Raw genomic sequence first — 26188 nt, 5'->3', positions numbered from 1 at the left:
CTCTGTGGGGGAGTCTGAAGCACTCTCTCTGGATTTTATCCATTTTAATTGCTGTGCCTGTGAGTTGCTATTGATTTGCAGAGCTTGTAGAGTGCAACACAAAGGCTTTGTGTAACTGGGCTCTTCTGTCCTGGACGAACTACCTTTCTCTGTTACTGCATTGATTTTTAAAGATGTGTTAGAAGGTGCTGTAAAATAGCTCTTTGTGCCCTAAACTAGAGTTTTCAAAATCTTTTTTGTAAGTGTGTAGCATCTGTGCTGAGCCACGTCTCTTGGTTCTCATTTCAGTTCATAATAGATGGTTTTCTTGCAAAACCCCTCAAATTTTCTGCCTTAGTTTCTGATATGAAGGAGGAGTGGTGTTCCCATAAGATTCATCTTTTTTTTCCCCTTCACTGTGAAGGTGTGCCAGTTTGTCTTTCAAGAGATGCTAGCTCTAGCTGCAAGCTTTGCCCCTCCTGGATCATCAGGCATTAGCATTTGTGAATGAATTTGTTCTGCAAGTTATTTTTTTTGCCTCTGCTCCTCTTTGAAGTGTTCCTGTAAGCTCCCAGGAACACAAGGATGGATGGTGATTTTTTTCCCCTCAGGCTGATCCCTGGAAGTGTGGGTTACACAAGTCACAGTAGGGCTTGTCTATCAGTGTGCTCATTTTTCTAATGTTCTCATCTATTGTAGTTCCATTAATCACCACACTGAAGCAATAGACACATTTTTCCCTTTGAGAGGCAAATGTTCTCCCTCCTCCAGTCCTTTAGTTTGCTCCACAACTCTTTGTTCCCAGAATTACAGGAGATAATCCAAACATTTCTCTCCACTGCTTTGAAACCACTGTTGTGGATACCCTGGTATCTCTTTCTTTTCAATCCATGGTTCCTCCAGCACCTCACAAGGAGTTTTAGTAATTTTTTCCTCCTAATTCATACTCAGTTACACCCATCTGGTGTTCGCCTCTCTCTGGTTGAAGAGGCTGACAGGGCTGGTTGGAAAGCTGCTCACCTGCAGCACTTCTTGGCCTTGCTGCCCTTGAAGAGGATAAGGAGAATTGTGCTAGCCTAGGAACCAAGTTGCCTGAGGAGTAAGGATCCCTAGCAGCTGCAGACCCAGAGGGTTTGTAATCTGTGGTTCTTCATCCCCTGCTCCACTCGCAGAGCCGACCCTCTGGAGAGGAGAAGTCCCTGGCTCTGAGCATAACAAAACACACGAGTCTGCTCAAGGGACCGGAGTCGTTCAGCCCTGGTGCTGATCACTGGCCAGGTGTGCCAATGCATCCCAGTTGTTCTCTGTCCTCCTTGCAACTGAGGCCAAAACTGGAAACATAAATCTGTGCTTCTGGATGGCCAGAGTTTCTCACTCGAGCTGCTCAGCTCAAACTGTTTTGTTGTCCTGACTATTGAACTTCTACCCCTAGAGCCACCTCTTGATTTAAGTTTATCAATCCTTAGAAATCCCAGCTAAGCTTCTTTTTATAGCCAGGAGATGCTGTGACACAGTGTTTCAGTGAGTTGATCAAGCCTATAGAGTAAGTTAGTGGCAGAGCTGGAATGAGATACAAGGGATCTGCTTCCAGGTGCCAAGCAGACTGTTTGCTATGAAAAACTGCAGGCAGGGTGTCACGCTGGAAGATTAAAGGGAGTCATTTGGTATGGGAATATAAAACATACGGAAGACAGAAAAATCCCTGGAGTCCATCTGAAAACTGCAACCTATTTAATTGGCTTTATAGATAAATAACCTGCCAAGGATGGTGGCAGAGAAAGGAGACCCCTTCACCTTCCGAAGGCGTCGGAGCTGAGCATAATCGTTCCTATGGGGTGCTGCTGAGCTGAGGAGCAATTAGTGCAGGAAAAAAGACTTAAGCAAGGGCAAGGTGAAGAACGTGGCAAGGCTCATGAGGCATGCAGACATCCTAAACGAGGATGTTGTGCTCAGGGAGAAGTCAAGTGAGAGTTCATATCCCGTTAACAGCCCGTTGAGTGATCTAACCTCCCCTTGCCCTGCTCTTCCATGCAACACATCAGCAAGATGAACCTCACGTTGTTTTGTGAACAGTTCTGCACCGCTGAGTTGTCTCCCATGGTATTATGAAAATGAGTTTGTATCATTTTAAATTTCATGTTCAGTGCCTGTTTTTCATTCTAAGAGAATGCCTTCTCCAATCTGATTGGAAATGGTGCTTCTGTTGGGTAATCTAACACGTGTTTGACAGTTAAATGCAGGGAAATAACATTTATTCCAGTCAAGATGCGCTTGGCTGAGTGTCTACCATTATTTAACATAACAGTGGACAAAAAAAAAAAAAGCTGTCTAAAGTGAAGTGGCTTTGTAATGAACAGCTGTTTCTTTGTAAAAGTAGAACAGCTTGACTCTCTGCATTGCCAGATATCACAGATAATGTCTTCAGTATCGGGAATAAGACCACTGCGATTACAAAACCTGTAAAAGCAAATCGGGTCATCCATGGGTAGCTCTCAGAAGCTGCTCTGGAGGTTACCTGAAACCCTAAGGAACTAGAGGTGAACTTCAAGGCTTTCTTGAAGTCATTTCCCTCTTTTCAGAGCTGGAAGTCCCGTTTGGTTTCCTCTTGGACAGCTGCTGACTAAAACAAAACCTGAGAGCGAAGTCTGAGCCTTGGATCCTGGGTCATCTGAGCTGCTTCAAGGGTAGCTTACTCCCAGCCTCACTTCTGGATCTCTGTCTGCAGGATGAATCCTCTCTAGAAAGATCACCACAAGCAGTGTGGAGGTGACCCCAGGCGGGCCGTGTTTGTTTTGCCACCTGGACATAGCTGCCAAATGGTGCTGCTGCCGGGCTGAGCTTGGGGTGAGCCTCATAGTCAGCACACACTGCAAGGCCGCTGCCAGTTGTCTGCAGGGACCAATCAGAAATTGTGATTATTTTTATATTTTTCTCCAGTCTATAAAACATTTTCTTTCCTGTGAACTGCAGAGCTGGACTGGGGCTAGGAGAAGGCTGCAGGTGGGATGCACGGGGGTTTTACTGGTACTGGAGCACCCCTGTGAGTGTGGGGTCTTCCTCACACACTCAGAATTTAAAGTTCTTGGTCTTCTATGTGTATTTGTCCGCTATCACCTCTAGTCTATCAAAAATATGAGCTTGTGCAGTTTGACGGGAGGACTTGAAAAATAAAAGCACACTTCTATGAGCCACTTCATACTTCATTTGCCTTTGTGGGTGTTTAACCACTGGCTTAACCTTGATCGCAGCCTCTGACTGCATTTTCTTTAGTGATACAAATCAGAACACCGTAACTAGGGATCTCGCTCTGCCTTTAGCCAAGTCCTGTAACAAACAGCATCACGGAGAAGTCCCAAACCCATCGGGCCACAGGAGCACAGGCTGCCTACAGCCCTCTGACAACTGCATCCCCTGCTCCTGTGGTGCTTGCTGTATGGTGTGCGGCAATCTGCGGCAGCAGGACCACTTTCTGGCCTCAGTAGGAGATTAGAAAAAAGCTTTCTGTCTGCACCATCATCCAGGTTACTTCCATATCAACCTGAAAACTCTCGAGCCTGGATTGAAAAAGGTGCTGTTACGTCTTTCATCTGTTTATTGGACGTGGACTCAAAATCCATGCTTCGGGAGGATGTTGGAATTTAGGTCCTGACCGCTTGGTGGGATGCTCATTTTGCAGTAAAAGGATGATAGATTGCGATTCGTTTTATATACTCACTGACGATAATTTCAATGTTTCTCTAGACATAAATATTTTACAACTATAAATAATTCATAGGCACTTTCCATGGAAGTTAATTCAAGACCTCACCATAAAATTAATCGCAGTAGAGAGCCGCAAAGACAAAACCAGGATTACTCAGAACCGAGCAAGTTTATCTGACCATCAGAGGGAGTCAGGTTATGAATATCATTTAGGTTAATGGATTGATCAGATTTTTCAACATTTCTTTTTTTCCACTAAGGGGTATTTTTGCCTTGTGCTTTCTTATGCACCTCATACACCACTGTTAAGTTGAAAGAGCAATAACACAAGCAGCTGTGACTACACACTACCACTCAAGGGGTCAACATGCTGCTTTTGCAATGAATAAAACTGGCTCGTGTGCTGGGATCCCTTTTCTGTTTCCAGCTCACTGCAGCTGCCTGGCAGTGGCTTGTCTGTGTGCCACAGCATGTCTAACCGTGTGCCCGTGTCTCCACTCACTGTCGTTGCAACAGGTGGCCGATATCACAGCTGCCCATGAAGCTGCAGTGTTGCAGCTGGAAAACAACCACACTGTGGCCATCGCAGTGCTGCAGGACGAGCACGACTGCGAGATTCGAGGTAAGCAATCTGTGTTGCTCTGGTGCTTTCATGCTGGGCGGCCCACAAGTGCAAGGGGTGAGGGAGAGCTGTATGCAGTGCGTACAGCATCTAGCTTGCATCTGAGAGTGTCTGAGGGGTCTCCGGGACAAAGACGAGGCTTTCTGCGTGGGTTGCAGAGCACGGAGTCCAGGTTCCACCTCACTTCACCAACAGGCTTTTCTCAAGAGCCGGCGTGCCTAATCAGGAGGCTAGAGCTCATTTAACACCCCTCAATATCAGTGCTTAAATGCCTACACTGCTTCTGAAAACATGGCTCATCGTTTTCACCAATGAAAGCCCGGCCGTGCTGAGCAGAGCCACACTGCTGCAAGTCTGCACCTCAGCACTGTTATCCTTACTTTGTCCTATGGTTTTACCATGGGATTTGATGCTGCACCAAAGTTTGGTGTCTAAACATGTCTTTGCACATGGCTTAGCTTGACATTTACAGTTCATCTGTACAATCTCCCTTCTTTTTTTTTTTTTTTATTTATTTTTTACAAAGAAGCACGAGGACCTAATTTTTTATAGTTGTAGTAGGTTTTCCCACAACTTTCCCCAAACAGGGCAGTATTGCTTAGCTGTGCACTGTATCATTTAGATACGCAATCCAGAGAGCAATATTGCATTATTAGCTGAGAACAGCCTGTTCCCCTCTCCTGTAGGTGGAGATGGTGTCGGTAATACCAAATATAAAATTAAAATATACCATTTTGAAAATTAAAAAAAAAAAATCCTTGCTTGAGGATATTCAGATATTCTTATCTATCCATTTTTGTCATTATTTTCTGATGATAAAACCTGGTTATGAAGGAATTAGAGACCAAAGCGTGTCCCGTGCAGCTGCTGTGGGTGCGGAGTGCCCTCCTGTGCCTGGAAGGGGCACTGCAAACGCTGCGGGCTTAGCACCAGCATCAGTGCAGATCCCCACAGAGGTGGGGGAAAAGACAAAAAATAGGGTGTCTGTATGCTAAAAAGTAGGTCCTACTACTGGACTGAATGCCAGTTTCATGCCATTAGGTTAGACATTAAACTTTATTCCACTTTGGTTATCAAACTTCTGGTTATAAATAAGTCCAGGGTGACTTATTCTAGTAGTGAAGCCTTTAATCGTGTAATATAAATAGAGGATTTGTTTTTTGTCTCCAGGGTCTGGCAGTTTACTCACTAATGGAGTAAATCTCACAGGTCCTCTGTCACAGCTCCATCATTTGCATTTTTGCATTGAAGTTGCTGGCTCCCCTCTCTATAACCCCAAAGAAATTGCACCCCAAACTTGTAAATATATCCAATATTAAATCCCTTGACTTGGGGATACTCACTCTGAAGTGGTAAGTTACTCATTTTCAGACTGAACCTGAAAAATCAGAATTTGGCCACATAGAAATAGAGGTACCTGCCATCACTGAAAGACCTGGAAATTTTGGTCCTCAGAACAATTTGTCCAAGACCATGTACTATATTGCTGCTGGTTTCCTCCTTAAGCTCCATGCCCTAAAATTGCTGCCTAAATTGTGCTTGTCTCGCCGTCTCTGTGTGCTCAGATCCTGGTGTGCTGGACTTCACTAAGCAATGTCATGTCTGTGTATCTTCCGCAGAACTGGTTGCTGCTCACGAGCTGGAAAAAACACAATTAAAAGAGAATTTTGAAAAGCTGCGGCTGTCACTCCAGGTTAGCAGTTTCGTTATTTCCCACCCCGAAATGATGTTGCAGAGCTAGGCAAACCTAAAGGGAGGGAAACGCAGCTAGATAAAGCTGAGAAACATCCTTTTCACCTTGCTGACTCTTGCAGCACTGAAGCCAGGAGGAGCAAAGTCGAGATCTTCCCCTGCATGACAGGGAAGAGCTGGCCATGGCCAGGGTGCACCCCGCACATTGCATCTCTCACACCCACTAACACCAGGCTTAAGATCACCGCAGCTTTTCCAGCCCTTCTGATAACTCCCTGCAGATCTTGCTCCCTAGATGAAGCAGACCTGGGGAGGGCAGAACCATGTCCCCATCATTCGTGCTAAGTTTGGAAAAAAATTGTGAACGAGTAAAGATGCCAGAGCAAATGATGTGAGCTCTGTTTGATTTTGTAAGGAGAGATTAATTACATTTTTTTTTAACCCTCACTAGTGTGCAGTGTTGCATGCAGCAATTGTCACTGCCTCCATGCAGCTTCCACAGTTTGAGGCGTGTCAGCAGTTCTGCAACAAGCACTGATGTAATGCTACAGCTTAGAAATTACAGACATAAAATATATAAGAGTACTGGCCTCACAGCAGCTGTGACATTTACAGGTGTGGTCTGTACAGAAGTAGCAGGAATGTTTTTCATGGTAACAGAAATGCGGTTGCTTAAAATAGCACGTTGTTCCTGCGGGTAGCTTTGGGACGAAATGGCTGTCACTCAAAGCCCACACCACTAACATCGTCGCTTATTATCGTTCTAAAAGCCCCTGAGTAGTCTGGAGTTTTGCCTTTAAAGGTGAAGGAAGCAGGAGAGGGTATCTCTACTGCCTCGTTCAGACTCTAGGGGCTGCACAAAAGATCTCTTTCATGCCTGCAGCATAAATGCCAGGTGTCTCAAGAAAGGGCATGGTTGTTCTTACCTATCCTGAGGTGATGGGGTGATCTAGCATCAGAGACTTTTCATGAAGTTGTGCCAGCCAGCGTCAGCTAGCCGCAGGCAATGCAAGGATTTCGGGATTCCCTGAGGCACTGGGTTATGGAAAACCCCACTGCATGTTCATGTGGCCTTATGTAAAAAATATCCAACTGGCAGTGGTTTCTGACCCTTGTTCAGGCCCTCCGATGGTTTCACGGTGCAGATGGACTTGTATGAGTGTTTGAGGGGTGATAACATGGTGGTGTGGTCATTTCTCCTCCCCTGCAGGACCAGATCGACACCCTCACCTTCCAGAACCAATCTCTGAAGGCCAAAGCAGACCGGTTTGAAGAGGCTTTGAAGAAAAGCACTGAGGAACAGCTGAAGGTAGATGGCCACTATAATTATACAGTCATCAAGATATGTGCTCCTTTGTATGGCACACATCACATAGTTAACAATGGGATCCCAGCACCAGGGACTAGGGGATGGGCCGCAGCCAGGACTCCAAATCTTGAGCTCTGGGGAACAGTCAACAATCTTAGCCTAGGTCTGAATACACAGAACTCTCCTTCAACACTGGGCCATTTTCAACCGTCTTTTGAGTTTATTTCTACCCTGCATTCTTTCACCCAAAAGATGTAGCTCAGGAGGGGAGAACTCTTAAGGAAAGGAGTGCAGGTGTCTGTCTGAAACCAGCTTGGCCATGGGAAACAGGCAGCATCAGGCCCTTCCATCCCTGCTGCAGTATTTAATTTACATGAAAGGACAAATTCTGCTGTGTCACAGTGGCGTGCATGCCTGTAACTCCCAGACAGTTCACTGGAGTGAGTTATAGTCAGAAAAAATACAGAAAAGCTTAAGTCAGCAGCAGTAATTCATCAGTATCATTCAGAGCACATCTTCTGCCCATGAGCTGAATCCCAGTATTCCCTATATCCGAAGTTCCTGAGCAGAGAAGAAATATCTTATTGACAGAAATCACTGCTCTTTCTCCCACCACAGGCTTAATCTTTGCTAACAAGCCCCGTGATGCAGTGCAGGCAAGGCAAAACACCAAAATTTTTACCTCCAGCCCCCTTGCCCTGTGGCTTGCTCTTTCTTCTGATTCATGGTTGCACTTTTTGCAAGCAAACATCTCTGCCCAGTCACAAAACACCTCATCAGTTCCCAAGCTGTGAGCAAGAATGAAGTTGCCAAATAACCTGGTATCCCGTCTTTCTAGCCATGAGATTTGTCAAAAGAAAGGTACCATTGGCTGTCTAGGATAAAAGGATGTGCTAGGAGACAATGTGAGGGTTCAGATGGGCTGGAGAGACCCATGTGTATCTGCCTTTCACAGCACTGACACTCCTAAACCATTGGGTAGACTGGGAAAACTTTACATTATGACTGTAGATGCATTTATGGCCAATGTATACAAATTACTGGTTGTTTCCTAGATTGCACGAGCTCCATATCTGCACTTAGAAAAAGATCTGAAGAGCTTAAAGCATGTTCTGGAAATGAAGAACCATCAGATTCACGAACAGGAGAAGAAGATTATGGAGCTAGAAAAACAAGTGAGTTGTCATTTTTCCTTCAGAGGAGACATCCCAGAGGTAGAAAAGTAAAAGTTTGGTTATGGCAGATGAATTTCAAAGAGGTGAGAAAAACACTTGGGTCGGGGAAGACACAGGAAGAGGGGTCCGTAAATGTCTATCTGTTTTTCCACTGCCAACATATAGCTTCTTCTACTACAATGTCTCAGGTTCCCTCAGAAATTGGGATCTCTTCCCATACCTTTACCCACCCATGATACCCTTGACTTCTCCCACACATCTGTTGGTCTGTGCTGCATTTCCATGTGGTCAGCCCGTGTGTTAGACAGGAAGGTGAGTGGCAAATGGTGGAAGGGGAGCACCATGGTACTCCAGGGCTTAATTCTGTGCACCAGCCTGCACCCTCCTGCAGGAGCCAGGTGGACATTTAGGGCAAGTGGAGGAAGGTCCAGCCATGTGTGTCTTGCTGCTGGTCATGCAGAAATTTAGGGAGCTGCCAGCCATGGGTATGAGTTAGCAATATTCAGCAGTCCCTAGCAAAACTCGCTCTAGGAAAGCTCTCTCCAACCCTGAGGTAATGTTGTCCTGCAGACTGCACTGTTTTCTCATCTTTTGCTTGTGGGGGTCCCTGAGGAAGAACTCCCCAGTTCACCATATATTACACTTTTTATTGGAAAGCAGATTCATTTTGTGAGGGATAACCCGCAGTGACAGTGAGTGCAGAGCGTGGTGACAGGATGAGGCATTACCTCAGCTGGGGAGCCAGGACAGCTGGTTCAGCACAGCGTTCAGCAAGATTTGTTTCCATTTACGGGGGAATCTGAGAACTCAGATGATTATTTTGCTGAACAGATGCTTGAGTAAGTGGATGTAGAGAAAAAGGTCTCCTTACAGCTGAGATTTGTTAACTGTGCTCCTTCCTCCTGGAGCCAAGCCAGCATCTGAAAACACACTGTAGAATTATACCAAAAAAAAAATACATATATATATATATATATATATAATCAATGGCCTACATAGTTTCTGGTCATTTAGTTGCTTTTGCTAATTAACCACATACAAGTACATAGTCCTGCTCCTGCCCTTTATCACAGTGAAACACTTGGTCTACTGTGGTCCAAGGGTACAGCTGCTTTCTGTTTGAAGATCTGCCTTTATAAGTGCCAGAAACCTAGAGGGCTTCTCCAAAGGCTCTGGGAGATGGGGAGCCTCACGAGGGAGCAGGAAGACATTTCTAACACAGGCTCAGTTGGGTGAGAGGGTCCTGAAAAGGTTGCGCCCTGAAAGAAGCAGGGTTGGTAAGATTGATGGCCTGCCAGAAGTGACTTACCCATTAATGGCTTTAAACTAAAAGAGGGTACATTTAGGCTAGATATAAGGAAGAAATTCTTTATTTTGAGGGTGGTGAGGCCCTGGCACAGGCTGCCCAGAGAAGCTGTGGATGCCCCATCCCTGGAGGTGCTCAAGGCCAGGCTGGATGGGCCTGAGAATCAGCATCATCCTTTACTATTACCTGCACAGGCTGGAAATCACTGCCTAAAACTGATGCCTCCACCTTAAAGTGTGAGTTATTGCAAACCCCAGTGCACAGCATTTTGATTCTTTCTAAAAGGCAGGGAAATGCAATAACTGAGCTCACATAGAGATAAGGTCGCCCTGCGATATCTTGTTTTCTTCCAAAAGTGTTGGACTCAGCAACATTCAAACTGCAGGGGGAAAAAAAATAAAAAAAAAAAAAAATAAAGAGAGAGAGAACTACAGTGATAAAGTAAAGTATGTCAAATTCAAGACTTGTGAAAGACAGGGCATCTGAGGCCATGGTGCATGCTTACGAACATCTTTGTGATGTTTTATTACACTGCTGGTGACATCCTCAAACTCTGTCCTTGGGCTGTCCCATGTACAAGCTACCTACTCTTGGGAGAGGATTCATTTCACCTAATTGCTGCTGTAAGGTAAATGTCTAGTTTAAGGCAATCATTTAAGCTGATGCTGTCAGCAGTGGAAAGAAGTGTCTCCAAAGGGCAGCCCACCTCATGCAAAGGCAGCAGCAGTCCAAGGCTGTCCTGGTGGGTAACTCCTTCCTTCCCAGACCCAGGGAGCTGTAATTCTGGTAGTGCTGGCTCCCAGGGGATGCAAGTTATGGGGGCATCACGGGGGGAGATGTTTTATTCGTGCTGGCCAAGGCTAGGACCCTCCTCCTCCTCAGTTACAAATAGGGGCTCATTCAGCTCTGCCTCCCCTCGGAGCTCTGCTGCTGCCCTGCATACTTCACCAGGATGATGTGCTTCAAGTCAGACCTCATCTGCAGTCAAGATGACCACCTCCAACTATCCTCAGATTTTAGAAGTTACTCCGGGGACAAATAAAGATAAAGAACAGATCTTCTTGCAGTAGGCTTTGGGATTTCTTCAGCCTTTTAAAAAAAAAAAAAAAAAAAAAAAAACACCTTCTTTTGTTGCAGGCTGAAAAAAATTTAATCCTGGAAGAAAAAATCACTGTGCTGCAACAGCAGAATGAAGAACTCAGAGCCAGGATTGAGCAAAATACTGTCATAACAAGGTTTGTAAGATATTTGCTGTCCGTGTCAGCTTGGAAGGAGACTGCAGATTTAGCTGCCCTAGGCTGACACTTATTTCAAAAGGAGAAAAACTAAGTATATTTCTCCTGAAAGTGTATTTTTGTCCTGATCTCCCTGTTTTATTAACAGATCCTTTTTATATCCGGGCTTGCTTACTTTAACATAAGGCCACGTGTCTATATACAAAATCATTCTCATGATTCTGGAATGGTGCTGAGATCACAGTTGCCAGTTGCTTCTTATCCTGGTGCCAGTGCCACGAAACTCATTGGTCAGGAGGCAGCGAGGATGGAACGAGATGACCTTTGAGGTCCCTTCAACCCGAGCCTATATCTATAACGCACATGTCACTGAAGTGGTCACCTTTCCGTGACTGGGGAAAAGAAATTTTTAAGGTCTGTTTCATCAGACCAGTTTGAGATGTCTGTTTTGGGCTGGGTGAGCTGTGCTCTGCAAGGGCCGGTCTCTCTCCGTGCCTATGACAATGGCCAAGGTGCCACTTGGTTTGGTGCTTGTCTGGGTGAAGGGCACCCTCCCTTCCCTGAAATTTGAGGTCAGCCTGGAAAGTCAATTTATTTTTTTTTAATTTTTTTCCTGGTCCTTTGGACTGGGGACACTTGAAGAATGGTAGTTTGCAGCACCCTGGAAGTAAAGACAACCAGGACAGTGTCTGGTCTCCATTGGCATAGCCTAGGTAGGTGCTTGCTGACCTCTGGCCTTCACAAGAGGCCTCAATGTGAATCAAGGGCACAAACCAAGCACCTTCCCCCACATCCTTTCACATCGGTGTGCCCCTGCACACCTCTGTGGTTTTATTGCTGTGGTTTCCACCGTGATTTGTCACAGCTATTTAAATTGTCAGGAGAGGAACACGAGTGATCATAACATCTATGGTGTAGGGAATAAAGGATTTCCCAGTTGGGTTAGGTCTTAAAATAGAAGATATATTTCAAGGTATAAACTTCTGTGCTGAGAACACATTTGCCTTTACATTGCATCTCTTCCTCCTTCTGCCTGATCAATGCAGAGGGGCTGAGTGGCCACGTGGCCACTGGAGGATGCTGTGTAAAGGATCCCGGCACCGCTGGCTGCACCAGCTGCCTTTGTCTGTGTCCAAGTCACATCGCCTCAGATGACACAGCACAAATTCCCAGCACACAAGGCTTAAAATTAAAGAGTTATTTCTACAGGGGGAGCTCCCCTGTGGGCTTCCTCGCGCCGCTTGGACTGTGAGATCATACCACAGCTGTTTCCCTAATGGGGTTGTGAATAGGATCTTTCTCCTCTGCTGGGCAAATAGCTGTCCAAAATCTTCCAGCAGCTCGTATCTTTCAGTCTGTGAGCTGCTGCTTTGTGGTTCCAGATTTCCAGGGGAGTGGGAGAGGAACAGACACATGCATGGTCACCTAAGCTCCTTTTCTGTAGGAAACTAGGCTAAACAAGCAGGAAACCTTTAAAAAGTGTTTTTTAACAAAATCATAAATACCACCCCAACCCTCTAGAGACTTCTGATGACACAAGAACAGTGAGTCAGCAGTCCATGGCAGCTGCTGCAGGCTTCAGGCTGTACCCAGGAAAGGAGCTGGGCAGAATTTAGTGCCTGCATCCAAAATCCACACCCAGCTTCTACAAACCCTGGAAAAACCTGGTGTGTATTAGGTGCCTCCCTGTTTATTTCTAAAAACTCGAAGCTCTTGTGCCAGTGAGCAGATACTGCAAGCAAGGGCTACAGCACCGTGCTGGGCAGCTGCATTCTCCACGTGCTGAATGGGGGCAGATAACACTCCAAGCCCCTTCATTGCACAGTCACTCTCAGCCATGATCAGATTTTGATGAGAAGAGGACACCTGAAGTCACTGTATCCCCAAGCTAGGTGTCTGGGACCAGCTCTGAAGGCCTCTCCAGGTGCTGGTGCCCAATGCCAGGTGCAAAAATAGGACGGACACAGACCGGGCACGCTCTGCAGCCCCAGCTGCCCACCATGCAGCACGATGGGGGGGGGCTCTTCAGCTCCCCCCCACCCCAAACCTGCATCCTCCCTGCACGGGGGTGGGAGGCTGAGCACTCGCCTCAGCCTTGCATCCTAGCTCCTTTTGGATATCCAAAGACAGAAACAAATACACATTTTTCTTCAGCAATTTTTGCTGTGCTGTCCGTATGGGAAAATGGCCAAATCTTAAGTGCCCGGACCGTATGGTCAGGGGCGGTGAAAGGACCCTGGGACAGCTGTGCCCAGCTCGGGCAGCTCAGCTGCAGCCCTGGGGGAAAGGTGGGATGGCACAGAGGGAGGGAGGTGGGCAGCATCCTTTGCCACCACCATCATCCCTCCGCTGAGCCTCACGCGTTGTCTCGCTCCCCTCCCCAGGCAATTATCGGAGGAGAATGCGAACCTTCAGGAATACGTCGAGAAAGAAGTGGAGGAGAAGAAGAGGCTGAGCAGGACGAACGAGGAGCTCCTCTGGAAGCTGCAGGGCGGAGAAGCCGTGAGCCCCGTGAAATCCCCGCCCGCATCCTCCACGTCTTTCTACCGCTGCTCGTCGGGGAACTCCTCTCCAGCCAAAGCCAGAACCGTGCGGCGATGATCCGGCAACCGTGTGCTGACCCCCTGCCTCGTACGCATTTCCACCCTGCTGAATTTCTCCCTCCGAGGAAGCATCGCCATCCGTGGGCGCCCAGGGTTCGTGGCTGCAAGCATGCTCCGTAGCTGCATAGCTTTACACTAGGCAGGGCACCCTTAGGGTCCCCACGTAGGAGCTCCTGGTTCTGGCACGTTGATTAGGATAGCAAAGAGGACAGCAAAAATTAAAAAAAAAAAAAAGGATAGCAAAAAGTTAGGGTAGCGGCGAGTTAGGGTAGCGAATGTTTAGCTCGATGTGTTCACATTTTAACTGTGGTTAGAGCCAGAAGTTGGAAAATACTAAATTAATGGTTCGTCGGACTGAACTTCTGCTGCAGTATTTCAGGGTAGTGACAAATAGAGTTCCGGTTGTGAATATTTCCGTATGTGTGTCTGTGTTTATATACATGTATGTACTGTACCTTTATACCTATATATAGACGCACACACATATATATGTAGTTGAAGATGTTCCGAATTGCATTTTTTTATATTCTTGGATACTACGAAGTGCTGATATATTTTCATTACAGTCAGCAGTTTTCTAACTCGTGCCTAAGACTTGTATCTAAACGAAACGCATTTCTGTTTAGCCTCCCAGGAATATTTATACCCGAACTAGAAGAAAGTTACACCGAAGTAGAAGCGCCTTCCAAATGACCACCAAGTGGTACTCTATGTAACATGAACACCAGCGACTTTTGAATTCCCAGACAGTACTGCCTTGAACACCGTCACCTTCGCATTGAACACCCGATGAGATACGCATACCATTCACTGCTTTTTAACTCTGCATCAGTATTGTAGGTGGAGATAGGCTAGAGATGAGAAACCTGAGGGTTTTAGTAAATTTGGGAGAGGTTACTGGTTAACATGTGTCAATTTTAGAGTCTTGAAATCCTCAGTGTCTTTTATCTTGACCTGTTTAGGAAATAGTCAGACTCTCTGCTTAGAGGTTACTGTCCGTTTTGATTTATTTCAAGTCCCATAAGCAAGAAGGAGAAAATTACGCCTTCGGTCCTTGACCTTTGCTGGCCAAGAGCGTTAGGATGAGCTGTCGGGGCCTGCTTGGGGCCCCTGAAGCACCAGGCGAAACACAGAGGACTGCATGGGCGCAAATGAGGTCAGAAGCCTTTTCCTTCCATATATACCTATTATTGCACACCTCTAAATTTTACCCAAAGTTACAGAGCACTTTTGAGATTCATGGAAAAGTCTGGCTAAATTACCTTTAGCTTCTCTGCCTGGAAGCAAAAAAAATCTCGCCCTGGCTGAGCATTGCCCCTGCTTGCCCACGGGGGCAGGAAGGGCTGCAGGGCCTTTTTGGGCACCGACAACAAGCAGGGGGGAAATGTCCCATAGCGTAAATGAAAAATAATAATAATAATAATAATAATAATAAAAGGGAGATCTGTGGGATGGTTTTATGTTCCGCTAGGGGCGAAGAGCCTGCACGCTGTCCTGCCCTGAGCACCGGGGTGCAGGGACGTGCCAGGCGGTGCGTGCAGGCGTGTGGGTGACCGTGGGCAGCGTGGGACACGGGCACGGGGTGGCACGGCCGTGCTGCAGTGCCCAGCCGGGAGCTGCGCTCCAGCTTTCCTGGGACGCCCTCAGGATTCACGGGCTGCAGCTCAGACACAGCTTCAATCACCATCAACACGCCCCTGGCCCCCACCGCGGCGCTGATGAGTAACGGTGATCCTTTTTTTTCTTTTTTTTCCTCCTTTTTTAGAGAAATTTATTTTTGTAGAGGCTTTTGCATGATACTGTGATACTGAGTACATTGAGCATCTTGTTAGAATAGACCTTTCCACACCGACTGGCTGTTGAAATGCATTACTAGATTTTAGCATGTCCAGCAAGTACGACCTGAAAATAGAATAGCTGCGTAACACACAGACAGACACAAAGCCCCTCCTTGCCAGCACGAAGTTAAATCACTTTCATCCTTGCTAAATGCACAGGCACCTGCAATACCTACTGCCTCGTCGTGTCTCACTCTCCTGATGCAATCCTGACACGGTCGGAGGATACAGCCAGAGTTGGTACCACGATGCTGAACTTCTCCAAGCTAAACACGGCAGAGCATATTATCAGCCTGAGATGGGTTGGCCAAGCCCATCCTTTATTTCTGCATTGTTTTCCTCTATATCTGGTGCTTTCCTTCTCTCTTTGTTGGCTTAACTTCATATGCAAGAGATGCTTCCAGCAGTGAATTGGGAGTGGGGCTTCAATGGTGGAAGAATGGGGACCGATCCCAGCTCCACCATCGTTTGGTGTCATTGCCAGCCCCTTTCCCATCGAATTTTTGCCTCCCAATCCTGCCTGTCATTGGGTTCTTCCTTGATGTGGCCCCTGGGGCCTGCCCGATCGCTAGCAAAGCTGTGAGAAGCTCTGCCTGGCCGGGAGGGATCCAGCAAACCTTCCCTGGGGGGATGCAGCGGTTGGCTCCTGCTGCTGCAGGCCCAGGAACAGAGTTCTTTCCCCAGAAAAACATGATTCCTTTTTTCCTGCTCTTCCTGTGTCCTGCTCCTCTTTATCTCTGGGGAGAGGAGCGTTCCCAGGGGACGGGGACCCCGAGTCACCCCACTCGTGTCATATGGGTGCAAAGCCCAGCTCCAAGCCTTTGTTTTTGGGGTCTGGCGACTTCCCAAACGCCAGAGCCGCTGTGGCTGCTTGCCCCACTTCACAGGGCAGGGCGGCCTTGGGCAGGAGGCAGTTTTATGACAGGAGGAGGAGGCAGCACGTGCCATGGGCACCCACCACGAGGCTGGCCCCAACGCTGCCCTCCCGCCTCGCTAACACACATCTTCCTCGGGGAGAGGTTGCCTGCCGAGTGCCTGGCGAGGACGGCGGGGGGTTGGACACATCCCTGCGCAATACAAGCAGGGGGGAGGCAGAGCAAGGACCCCGTCCTCCCTTTTTCCCTTTTGGGAGTCTCCAAAAACTCTCACAAAGGTGGAGCTGGGAATTCAGGCCTGGCATCTCCCGCTGGAAGGATCTGTGGGTGCTTGGGTTTAGCTCGGCAGATGCACGACAGCAAAGGCTGGTGGTGGTGGCGGGGCTGGGGGAGGAAGGTGAACGCTAACGGGTGCAAAATCAGGTATTTTACGTCTCTGCACTGATTGTGTTTGTGTCCCATGGACACGCCGAGGAGCCTCTGTACAGTTCCCACGCAGTAGGAGTTCTGTGGTCCGGTTTACTCTGTGGCTAATGAGTACAGGAAGAGTTTGTATTATTTCAGTTACGATGTACAGATAAGTGTAATATATTCCTGATAATAAACACGAGCGCCAGCAGACGTAAGGGGCAGGCGCATAAAAACCTGGTGGGTCCTGAGGTGTTTTCTGGATGTCTGTGTGCACAGAAACTGTGCAAAGCAAAATCCCATCATAGCGCGGTTAAGACTGAAGCCCCTTGGCCATGGGGCTGGTGGTTGGGGCAGGTTACAGCCTGTGGCTCACTGGATAAATTCAATCAAAATCCCATGGGTTCAATTTCTCTTGGGTCAGCACACACTGAGCGTTACTCACTTGCCCTCTAGCTGGGCCAGATCCCACCAGAGGAGTTTGGCACCGAAGCCACCAACCTGCCAGGATCATGCCTGAAATCCTCCCATGCTGGCTCTCTGAGGTCAGTGCTTGCGGATGAAGGGCGTTTGCCCACGTTCAGCAGAGTTTGAGATCTGCTGGAGTTTGGGGATAAGCTCACCTGTGCTGGACGTATCTCAGCAGATGCTGAAACAAGCTGCGAGGCAGAGGAAGGCTTAAAAATCAGGATAAACGACAGGCACGATTTATTTGGTTACTGAGAAAAAAATGTTTTAATGCTGTACCACATAATTACAAGTGAATTTCCAAATTCCAAAAGCTTCGTTTGGGGGAGAAGTATTTACAGTGTCGGCAGGATAAAAAGTACGCTGCACGCTCGCGCTGTGCTCTGGGGGCAAGTTTCACATTGTAGAACTTAAGGCTTTAATTGCTACATGAACACAGCTAAAAAAACAAACCCAAACGAAACCAAATAAAAACCCCAAAACCCAAAACAAAGATTAAAAAGTAGATTTGTTTGCGGAACAAGCATTAAAACTATTTACCACGCCTGTAAGAAATATTCTGGGAAAATCATTAGGAAAATAGACCATCAGACAACAGAAAGCTATATACACTTCGCTTAATAATTAAAAAATAAAAATATACAGACTCTTCCATGGCTTCAGTCAGTAAAAATCGCTTCGCTGAAGGAACGGCCCTCGCTCACCACTCATTTGGTAGCACACCGGCTCCGGGGTGGGCAGCACCGTGCTCCCTGCCCTTCTCCTGGCACGGGTGGCTCGAAGGCAGGGCCACAAAGTGTGGCACCGAGCAGGCTCGCCCCGTGTCTTGGAGCAGGAGCAAATACCCTGAGAAAAGCCCGTGAGGCTGCCGGTGCGAGCGGCTGGGGACCCTCAGCACCGTGCCCTCGTGGGGTGCCCTCCCTTCGCCCGCCCCGCAGCCCCGCACCATGCTGACACCGCTCGAAGGGCGACCTGCCCTATTCCTCCCCAAAAACTCAAGCCCAGCGGGCATCGGGAGGTTATCCAAGGATTTAGAAGCAGAGATGCTTTTTCCACGAGAGGGAACAGGCGTCCTTTAAAAGGGGATGGTGCTGAGATGCAGGGGGGGACTGCGGGGAGCCTTCTGCTACGGGAACCGGCACGGCGTGTCCTCCACCCCTCCAAACCCTCTCCGCTGCCCGCCAGGCCGGCGTGTGCTCGCTTATTCACCGGGACAGATGATAACAAAAGCTCATTTGTAAGTGGTTTTCTGGGGGTGGAAATGCTTGTGCTAGCAGGAATTTGAGAAATCCCACTGGAATCGGTTAATACGTAAAACGCCACCGCTAAAGAAGCTGATCTTACAAAACACAAACATAATAACCTAATAATATTGCTTGCTGCTCCCCGAGCCAGCAGGAGAGATGCTAGCTCCCCGCAGGCACGACGCAGCCAGCGACTGGCACCCTGCGAATGGGAGTTCTTCCCAAACCCTGCCCAAAAACAAGGAGCAGGGCCGCAGGGGCTCCCCTCCCCGTCCTGCTGCACCCCGCGGCGCAGAGCTGCAGCCGCCGAGGGGGACGGCACGCACCGGGCGCTGACGGCCGCTGCCCAAACCGGTGGCAAAATGCACCCCGAGGGGTGAGAAGAACACAAAATGAAGCCAAAACCCAGCCGGTAATGACTTTCAGCAACCAGAGAATTAAATTTGTAAGCAAATAAGCAAAATCTAGTAGTTTTTTGTTTTGTTTTGTTTTTTTTACGCCAAGCACTTAGCTCGGGGGAGCGCTGTTGTGACAGTTTTCCTTGGGGAAAGGCTGGCTGGCTCCGTGTCGGAGGGCTTCTCTGCAGTGAGCAAACTGGGACCGACCAAATAGGCTAAAATAAGGTCAGACCTCCGGGCCAGATCCTGCTCCAGAGGACCAGGCAGGCTGTGTTTATCACAGACACAAAAGGATCTGTTCTTGCACCGAGCAAGGCATCACTCCTCTGCTCCTCCCACCTCCTCATACAGTGAAATGCTCTGCATCTGTACAAAACACTCTTGCAACAACAAAACAAAATAATTACTGAACTATTTACAAAGAAAAGCTCAAACGAGTGAAGGCATATTGTTCACAACAGCGAGGTTATAGCAGCAGCTGCATGTCTTCAAACATACCTGGCTTCATCTATGTTACATGCAGACATCAGCAGGGAGGCAGAGACAAAAATAAACCAACAAAATAAAATTAAATAAAAAATAAAAACTCACCTATTCGCAAAGTCCTGGGCATCATCCTAGAAAGAGGGAGCCCAGTATTTTTTTTTTTTTTTTTTTCACTTTTCGGGTTACAAAAGAGAAGCGAGGGGGGACGGAGCCACGAGGAGCCCGTGCCAAAACCGCTGTCCCCTCCTGCCACTCGTGTCCCTGCGGGCACATCGTGCCAGGGACAGCACGGCTCCGAAAAGTGGCACCAAAACCTCCAGAGAGGTGGGCCAGGGTGGGCTGCAGGAGCCTGAGACGGAGAGAAAAGCCCTCAACTCCCACAGCAGATTTGCAGCAGGTGGCTCTGGGGCTGGGACGGGTAACGGCACATCTGAATGCAAGCTCTGGTGGAACAGAAGGGTTTTCCTATGGAACCTCCTCGGAGGAAAAAGAAGCCAAAGAAAAATGGCCCCAGCCCAGACTTCCCCTTTCTTCTAAGTGCTGCAATTACATGCCACAAAAGCTGAAGTCAAGTTACGGAATATAAATACCAGAACAGATCCCTAAGCAGACAACAAAAAATAAGTTAACATTTATATTTAAAAAAAAAAAAAAATACATACAGCAAGAAATCTGCATATTTTTAAATAATTCTCTTTGGAAACACCCTTCCAGTCAGAATTCATATCGTCGATGCTGAATGTCTTAATTGCTCACAACCGGTACCCAAGGTAGAGAAAAATGTCCTTACATTTTTGGTACAATGGGAAACTTAAATCCCCTCTGAGTTTTCCTTTTTTTTTTTGCCCTCCTACCACATCTTCAGTTCTTTTCAGGAGGCTGTGGAGTGCATTGAGTTTGCCCGTGTTTAAAATAAAACAGATCTCAACCTCATGGGTTTTAATTTTGATATTCTTCTCTCCCTGCATGAGCAAAGACTTCATATGTGCAGAAGGAAAAAAGGCTTGGCAGATGGTCAAGACCATCTGCCGGTACAAAAGCGCCCTGAAAACGCACCCAGAAAGCAAAGCACAGCTTCCAGTCACTCCATCCAACTCCATCCCGGCAAGCCCCTGCTCAAGTCAAATTTAGGAGCCTGTTCCTCAGCTCTCCGTCAGTACGACGGGGACAGGAGCCCTTCCCTTCACCCCCGAGAGCTGTGCTGACAAGCACATCAAGCTGTGGAGGGCACCTAAGGCAGCATCCAGCCAAGTTAGGGAAGGGGTTTTCTGCAGTATCTGTTCAGGATTTGCTTTTCAGTACAAGCTAAAACGTGAGTTTAAATCAGTGGCATTACATGGGCATGACCCACCTTTCTAATGCTTTAGCAAGCCTTTTTTAGGGCAAGGAATTTGGCTGGGGAAAGATATTTGAGGGAATTAAGAAAAAATTGTCTTACAGCAAAGCCGAGGCGACCTCTGGATTGCCAACTCCACGCAGACCCTGGCCTCACCTCTGAATGTCACAGAATTGCAGCATGGGTTGGAGCAGGCAGAGACATCTTTCACTAGACCAGGTTGCTCAAAGCCCCATCCAACCCAACTCTGAACGCTTCCAAAGACGGAGATTTCCCACCTTTCACAGTGGCCAGGCACTGGAGAGCAAGCCCACAGCAAGCCCGGCCCTGGCACGGCGCAGGAGATGCACCCGAATGCTTTGCTTAATTCACGTGGCCCACGCTGGGGCAGCTCTTCCGACTTCCAACCAACCTGATGCACGGAGAGGAAAGCGGGGCCCTACTTATTTTCTGACCCGGGCTCGAGAGCACTTCTGCCACCCCACCAGTTGGGCCCCACCGCTGGCAATTTTTGACGCGAAGAGGTAGGAAGGCTCTTTGGAGACACCCGTGCTATTAAAGCCATTCAAGTATTCGCACCAGCTGGTTTTATGACAAAACCTGGAAACCCCTCTGCTGAGCACACAGTTAGCAGGAACATCCGTCTGCGTTATCTGCACGCTGGCAAATGACCACTCACCCAACAAGCAGCAACCAGAAACCCTCCCAACATCCCACAGAAGTGGTGCGCTTTAAAGCATACGAATACTGAGTTAAAAAAAAAAAAAAAAGTTAAATACAGTAAAAACTATGAAACCCAACACTTTAAAGAAAGTAAATCTTGCGGGTGCTTTCTTAACCAGGTGAAAGCTTGTGTTTGGCAAGAGCCTTTTTGTTTTTTTTGTGCGTACACAAGTGGTACAGCTCGCATCAGGTGAAGTAACGATCTGGTCTAAGCACGACAGTAGCATTGCGGATCTGCTCCGTGTATGATCAGGTAGAGTATCTGGGGGGAGGTAATTCCCAGGGCTACTGAAAGGAGGGCCTTTGGGAGGCCTGGTTTCATAGCAGCATTTAAGGTTAACTGGCACACAGAAGCCGTTTTCTTTCTACACGCACTAAAAAATAAAAAATAAAATTAAAATAAAAAACAGGAGAGGGAGGAGGGGAAGCGCATAGCCCCGGGTTAGCTGACAGCGCTGCCGGGAGCATGCCAGAGGTGCGGCTTTTTTCCTTGCCATCCCTTTTAACTGCGCTACGAAGCAAACTGCAAGCTGCAGCAACAGGGCCGGGGATTCCCACGTTGTGCTTCCTGGCTTCTGCATTACTGCTTAACCGGGGGCAACGCTTCGGGACCCCCCTGGCACAGCTGCCTCAGCTGCAGCGGTTCCCCAGGTGCCCGTGAGCCCAGCGCGCAGTCATTTGCAGCTGTCCGAGCCAGCCTCCGTGGTTCTCTCCGCGTCCGCCGAGGCTGCGTACGTGGCTTCCACGCTGTGCCATATTCCGTAGGTGAAGTAGATGATAAAGCCTGCGGGAACCGAGGGGAGAGAGCAAGGTTAGCTCTGTACGGGAACACCTGGACCGGGGTTCAGCTCGGATGATGTCCACCCGGAAGAATACGATCTAGGTTTTAATCCAGGTTATAAAACCCACAACTGGAACAAAACCAACAAAAAGTAAAAGTGCAAGCACAAGGACTGCTCCTTTGAACACCCTGCTTGCTGGCTCACAGCCATCCTACTGCTCTGTATCTTCTAGTACGGATTTCTCTCATGGTGACATAAATCACTCTTTCCTCAGCTTGTTTTGATATCCAGTGGCATCGTAAAAGAAGGCACAGAGGGGATTTTACAAGTTAAAGAAACAAAAATGCTCCGGCAATCTAGGAGGTTTGTACAGAGGGGGTTAAGTTTTGGATGAATCTGTCTGCCCCTGCATAAGGCAGTGCTGTTTTAGCCTTGGGATGTCCTCAGGCGAGGACTTCTTAGGAAAGTGTTGACATCCACGGGTACATCGGAATGAGAAAGGGAATGGGGAAAAAATGAGATGTGGGCCAAAAGGAAGCCATCTGGAGCATGGTTTTGCCATGACCAGATTCAGAGTAAGGTGTCAGTAAGCCCGAACTCTTCGACCCTCCAAATCTCCTTCCATTACAGGAAAAAGTTATAAAGCGGTAGCCTGGCAAAGCTCCTGAAATCCTACAGATGACAATAAAGTGACCAGACAATCACAATCCCATGCCACATACTTCTCAAGATCTCCCCCTGCATATGCAAGTACACAAACTAACAAAATGGCAAAGAAGGTAACATTTGCTTCCGTTTCTATGTAGCTGTGCACGAAGACATTACAGAAGCAATGCATAAGCTGCAAGATGGGTGGTTGTTCTGAGCTCACAAAGGCTTCATGACCCCTAAATTTAAAACAAAGCTGGAAACACACTGCCTAACTGGCTTCAGTAGGTTACCCGGAGATTAAGAGAGAGCAGAATCCCTCCCTGGGACGCTACAATAAACTTACAGTTAACGAAATCTCATAACTTTGAACACATGCCTTTTTTCTCTCTTGAACTCACCTATGAGCATCCAGACTGCAAATCGTATCCACGTGCCAAGGTCTAGCTGCATCATGAGGTAAACATTCACAAAAATACTCACAATAGGAAGAAGGGGCAAAAGAGGTACCTGAAAAAGCAAGAGGGATACATTACATCGGCTGGAGAGATTAATGGGCAGGTAATAACACTGCAGCCCTGATTAAATGGGCAGTGATGGCTGTCACCAGGGCTTCAGCTGCCAGATCTGAGATAAAACAAGGTTAGATCAACACTCAGGACACCGACCCCCTGTGTGAGATGGATGTGAACACCCCCACTCACATCACTCCCCTCTGTTTTAAGGATGGGTGTCCTTGTTTGGGGTCTGGAAGGAGGCAAGAAGCAAACTTTAACTCCAATACTGTGAGGCGAAGAAGAAAAGAGGAAAACTAAGGACAGCACCAAAGCAGGCACCTACTGAAGACCAGGAGAAGGAACTAAAGGTATGTTAGAGGCTGGACCTGAAGAAATTCATCCAGCAGGTACCAAGGAAGTTAAGGAACACACATTAAACTACTCCAGAGCAAAAGAAAAATACAAAAGATTGTAAGAGACCAGTGCAGCTATACCAACAGTGATCTGAAAAGCAGAAGAATAATACAATAAAGCCAAAATGCAAAATCAGAATATGAAAAACGGCACAATGTAGAGACAAAATCAGGAAGGACTAATTTTAAAAATAGAAAAGTCTGTGAATACAGTAAAACTGAGAGGAAAGTGAAAATAATTCTCTTCACTTTTAAGGAAAAGGAGATTTACAAATACAATTTTAAAGAAGCCTGAAATATTTTAAGCCTTCCCTGGTTTAGGCTTCAACAAAAAACACCCCACACATTCATGGGGGCCAGCCATTCCCTTCATTAAGGACGGGATGGACATACAAGTTAGAAAAAGGAAGAATATTTTCCTAAATTAGGCGCTGTCAAGTCAGTAGGAACAAACGACATTGCCCTGTGGGGGTAAGGTATGTATCCAGAGACTGCAGAAATGATCTCTGAACTATTAGGCGTCTCCGAGAGCTCTTGGTAGACAAATTACCTATTAAAAAGAAATATGGGAAAACAACTGGGGAACAAACCAGTCAGCCTTGGATTCCTGGAGAGATTTTGGAGAAAAATCACTAAGCAGTCAGGTTGTAAATGTCTAAAAGACAACAGGGAGATAAGAAACAGCCATTACAGATTCAGCAGTGACAGGTCTAATTTTCTGTTTCGGACAGGGTAGTGCCTGAGGGCAAAAAAGGGAGTTGAAATATCCTGAGTGTCAGGAAAAGAGACCTCCTCAGAAGAAAGTTCAGAAAATACAACCCAGACAACAGCTCCTAACTTTTCTGCTCCTAGGCACTTTGTTTCCACTTGCGGGACCACAACCCAAAGATGAGCTGCAAACGCTAATTTGAGAAACTACGGTTGGATTAAATTTATTGAAAAACTCTAACTTAAGAGCAGTCCGAGTGAGAGTACTTTGGAGGACAGGATTAGAATTCAAACCTGCCTTTGTAGATTGAACAGCCTGTAATCAATACGAGGAAACGTGACCTGCAGGATTACACCAAAAAAAGATTGGTATTTTCTCAATACAAAAAGGATGGTGCGCTTGGGCAGGGCAAGGGAACGGTAAGAGTTGCTCTTACTTAATTCTGTTAACGAGAGAATGGTCATCCCTTAGTCTGCACGGCCAACAGCAGGACACTAAAATATCAGCTAAACGTGCATCATGGAAATTTAGACTAAGCTATTGGGAACAGCCTGCCAGCTGTCTGGGCAGCACAGCACTGAAAATGTGACAAGGAGAAGGGCTGGAGTCTTCTGCCAACCACCTCCCAGACGGCTCTTTTGTAGCTACACCTCCCAGGGCACTCACCTTAAAGGAAAGCTTGGTCTTGCTTTCAGGCTGTTTCCATATAACGAAGCTGACAACGAGAACCAGTATTGCAGCAATAATCCACACGGCCTTTATCAGAACGCTTGGCTCGAGGGCAGTCAAGATACAGCTGCCCACGATAAGGAAACCTGTGAACAGACACCAAAAGCTTACTGATGCTTTTTTTTTTAAAAAAAAAAAAAAAAGAAGGAAAAAAAATACAAGCAGGGCAAAGCAAAATCTGAAAGCACAGCAAACAAAACTGCAGAACAAGAAAACTAACGCCCTTCCCCTATACACCCCATCTGTGTATTTCTCTTCAAGTCATCGATTTAACCTGCAGATTCTCAGTTATCTTAGCTGTTACAAGAGCTCATTGCAATTACAGGTAATTGCAAACAAGCAAGGAGATGAAATTTCCCTCCACGGTGAGCGCAAGGACCTACCAGCTGTCTCACCGCCCCCGAGCGGCGCTGCCCGGTGCTTACCGATGATGAAGGTCGAGACGTTCACCACTGAGCCGGAGAATTTGGAAGGGTCTGAATTTGGGGGACATAGTATGGCTTTGAGGGAACATTTCTCCTCTTCCTCTGGCAGAAACCCAGCCTGCGACTCGCTGGTGCTCACAGACTCGTTGTTATCTGTCTCCTCTGTTGTTCGAGCCATCTGGTAAGCCAAATTAGGCTGCTCTGGCTGATACCTAGGAAAAGGGAAGTGAGACAAAGAACGTATGGGCTTGGCATAGGGTAACACACAGAAAACTATGACTGCACCCCACATCCCTATAGCCTCAGAATAGGCACACATGTCTACAGACTTCTGTTTCAGGGGAAAATCTGAGGATTTTTTCCACTACGTGAGCAAATGCTATCAGCTATCACCACCTAAAGCTTGGTTGTGACATCCTTGTTTTAAGCTGGAGAGTGATCTCTTCCATAAACCCTGTCACCCACATCACCAAAATATTACCAGGTGATAGCAGGAGGCCTGGACAAGGACGTGCCAGGAGAACAGTGAGATGGTCGTGAACAGGCCGTGGGTTTATCTGTGGCAGCTGGGCTCTCGTGTTCTGGT

General features: G+C 47.4%; 2 protein-coding genes across 4 annotated transcripts in view; one reads left to right on the top strand and one right to left on the bottom strand.

The window, feature by feature from the left end:
• The window catches only part of MTUS2 (microtubule associated scaffold protein 2), a 283391-nt gene extending 268360 nt beyond the window's left edge, over positions 1-15031 (top strand). For both annotated transcript variants that reach the window (XM_040543898.1, XM_040543899.1), the window contains 6 exons: positions 4198-4303; positions 5923-5996; positions 7206-7304; positions 8360-8479; positions 10923-11020; positions 13405-15031. In XM_040543898.1, coding sequence (XP_040399832.1) covers positions 4198-4303; positions 5923-5996; positions 7206-7304; positions 8360-8479; positions 10923-11020; positions 13405-13621 — 714 coding nt within the window. In that variant the 3' untranslated portion in view covers positions 13622-15031. The remainder of the gene's footprint in view (positions 1-4197; positions 4304-5922; positions 5997-7205; positions 7305-8359; positions 8480-10922; positions 11021-13404) is intronic.
• A 2433-nt stretch (positions 15032-17464) lies between these two features.
• Positions 17465-26188, bottom strand: part of SLC7A1 (solute carrier family 7 member 1) — a 39507-nt gene continuing 30783 nt past the window's right edge. For both annotated transcript variants that reach the window (XM_040543896.1, XM_040543897.1), the window contains exons 9-12: positions 25603-25814; positions 25115-25263; positions 23231-23339; positions 17465-22183 (exon numbers count right to left, since the gene is read on the bottom strand). In XM_040543896.1, the coding sequence (XP_040399830.1) occupies positions 22074-22183; positions 23231-23339; positions 25115-25263; positions 25603-25814 (580 nt within the window). In that variant the 3' untranslated portion in view covers positions 17465-22073. The remainder of the gene's footprint in view (positions 22184-23230; positions 23340-25114; positions 25264-25602; positions 25815-26188) is intronic.

The sequence above is a fragment of the Cygnus olor genome, chromosome 1, assembly GCF_009769625.2.
Source record: "Cygnus olor isolate bCygOlo1 chromosome 1, bCygOlo1.pri.v2, whole genome shotgun sequence".
In the NCBI taxonomy this organism is placed as follows: domain Eukaryota; kingdom Metazoa; phylum Chordata; class Aves; order Anseriformes; family Anatidae; genus Cygnus; species Cygnus olor.
The sequence above is the reverse complement of the archived record's forward strand: the minus strand, read 5'-3'. Positions and strand labels throughout refer to the sequence as shown.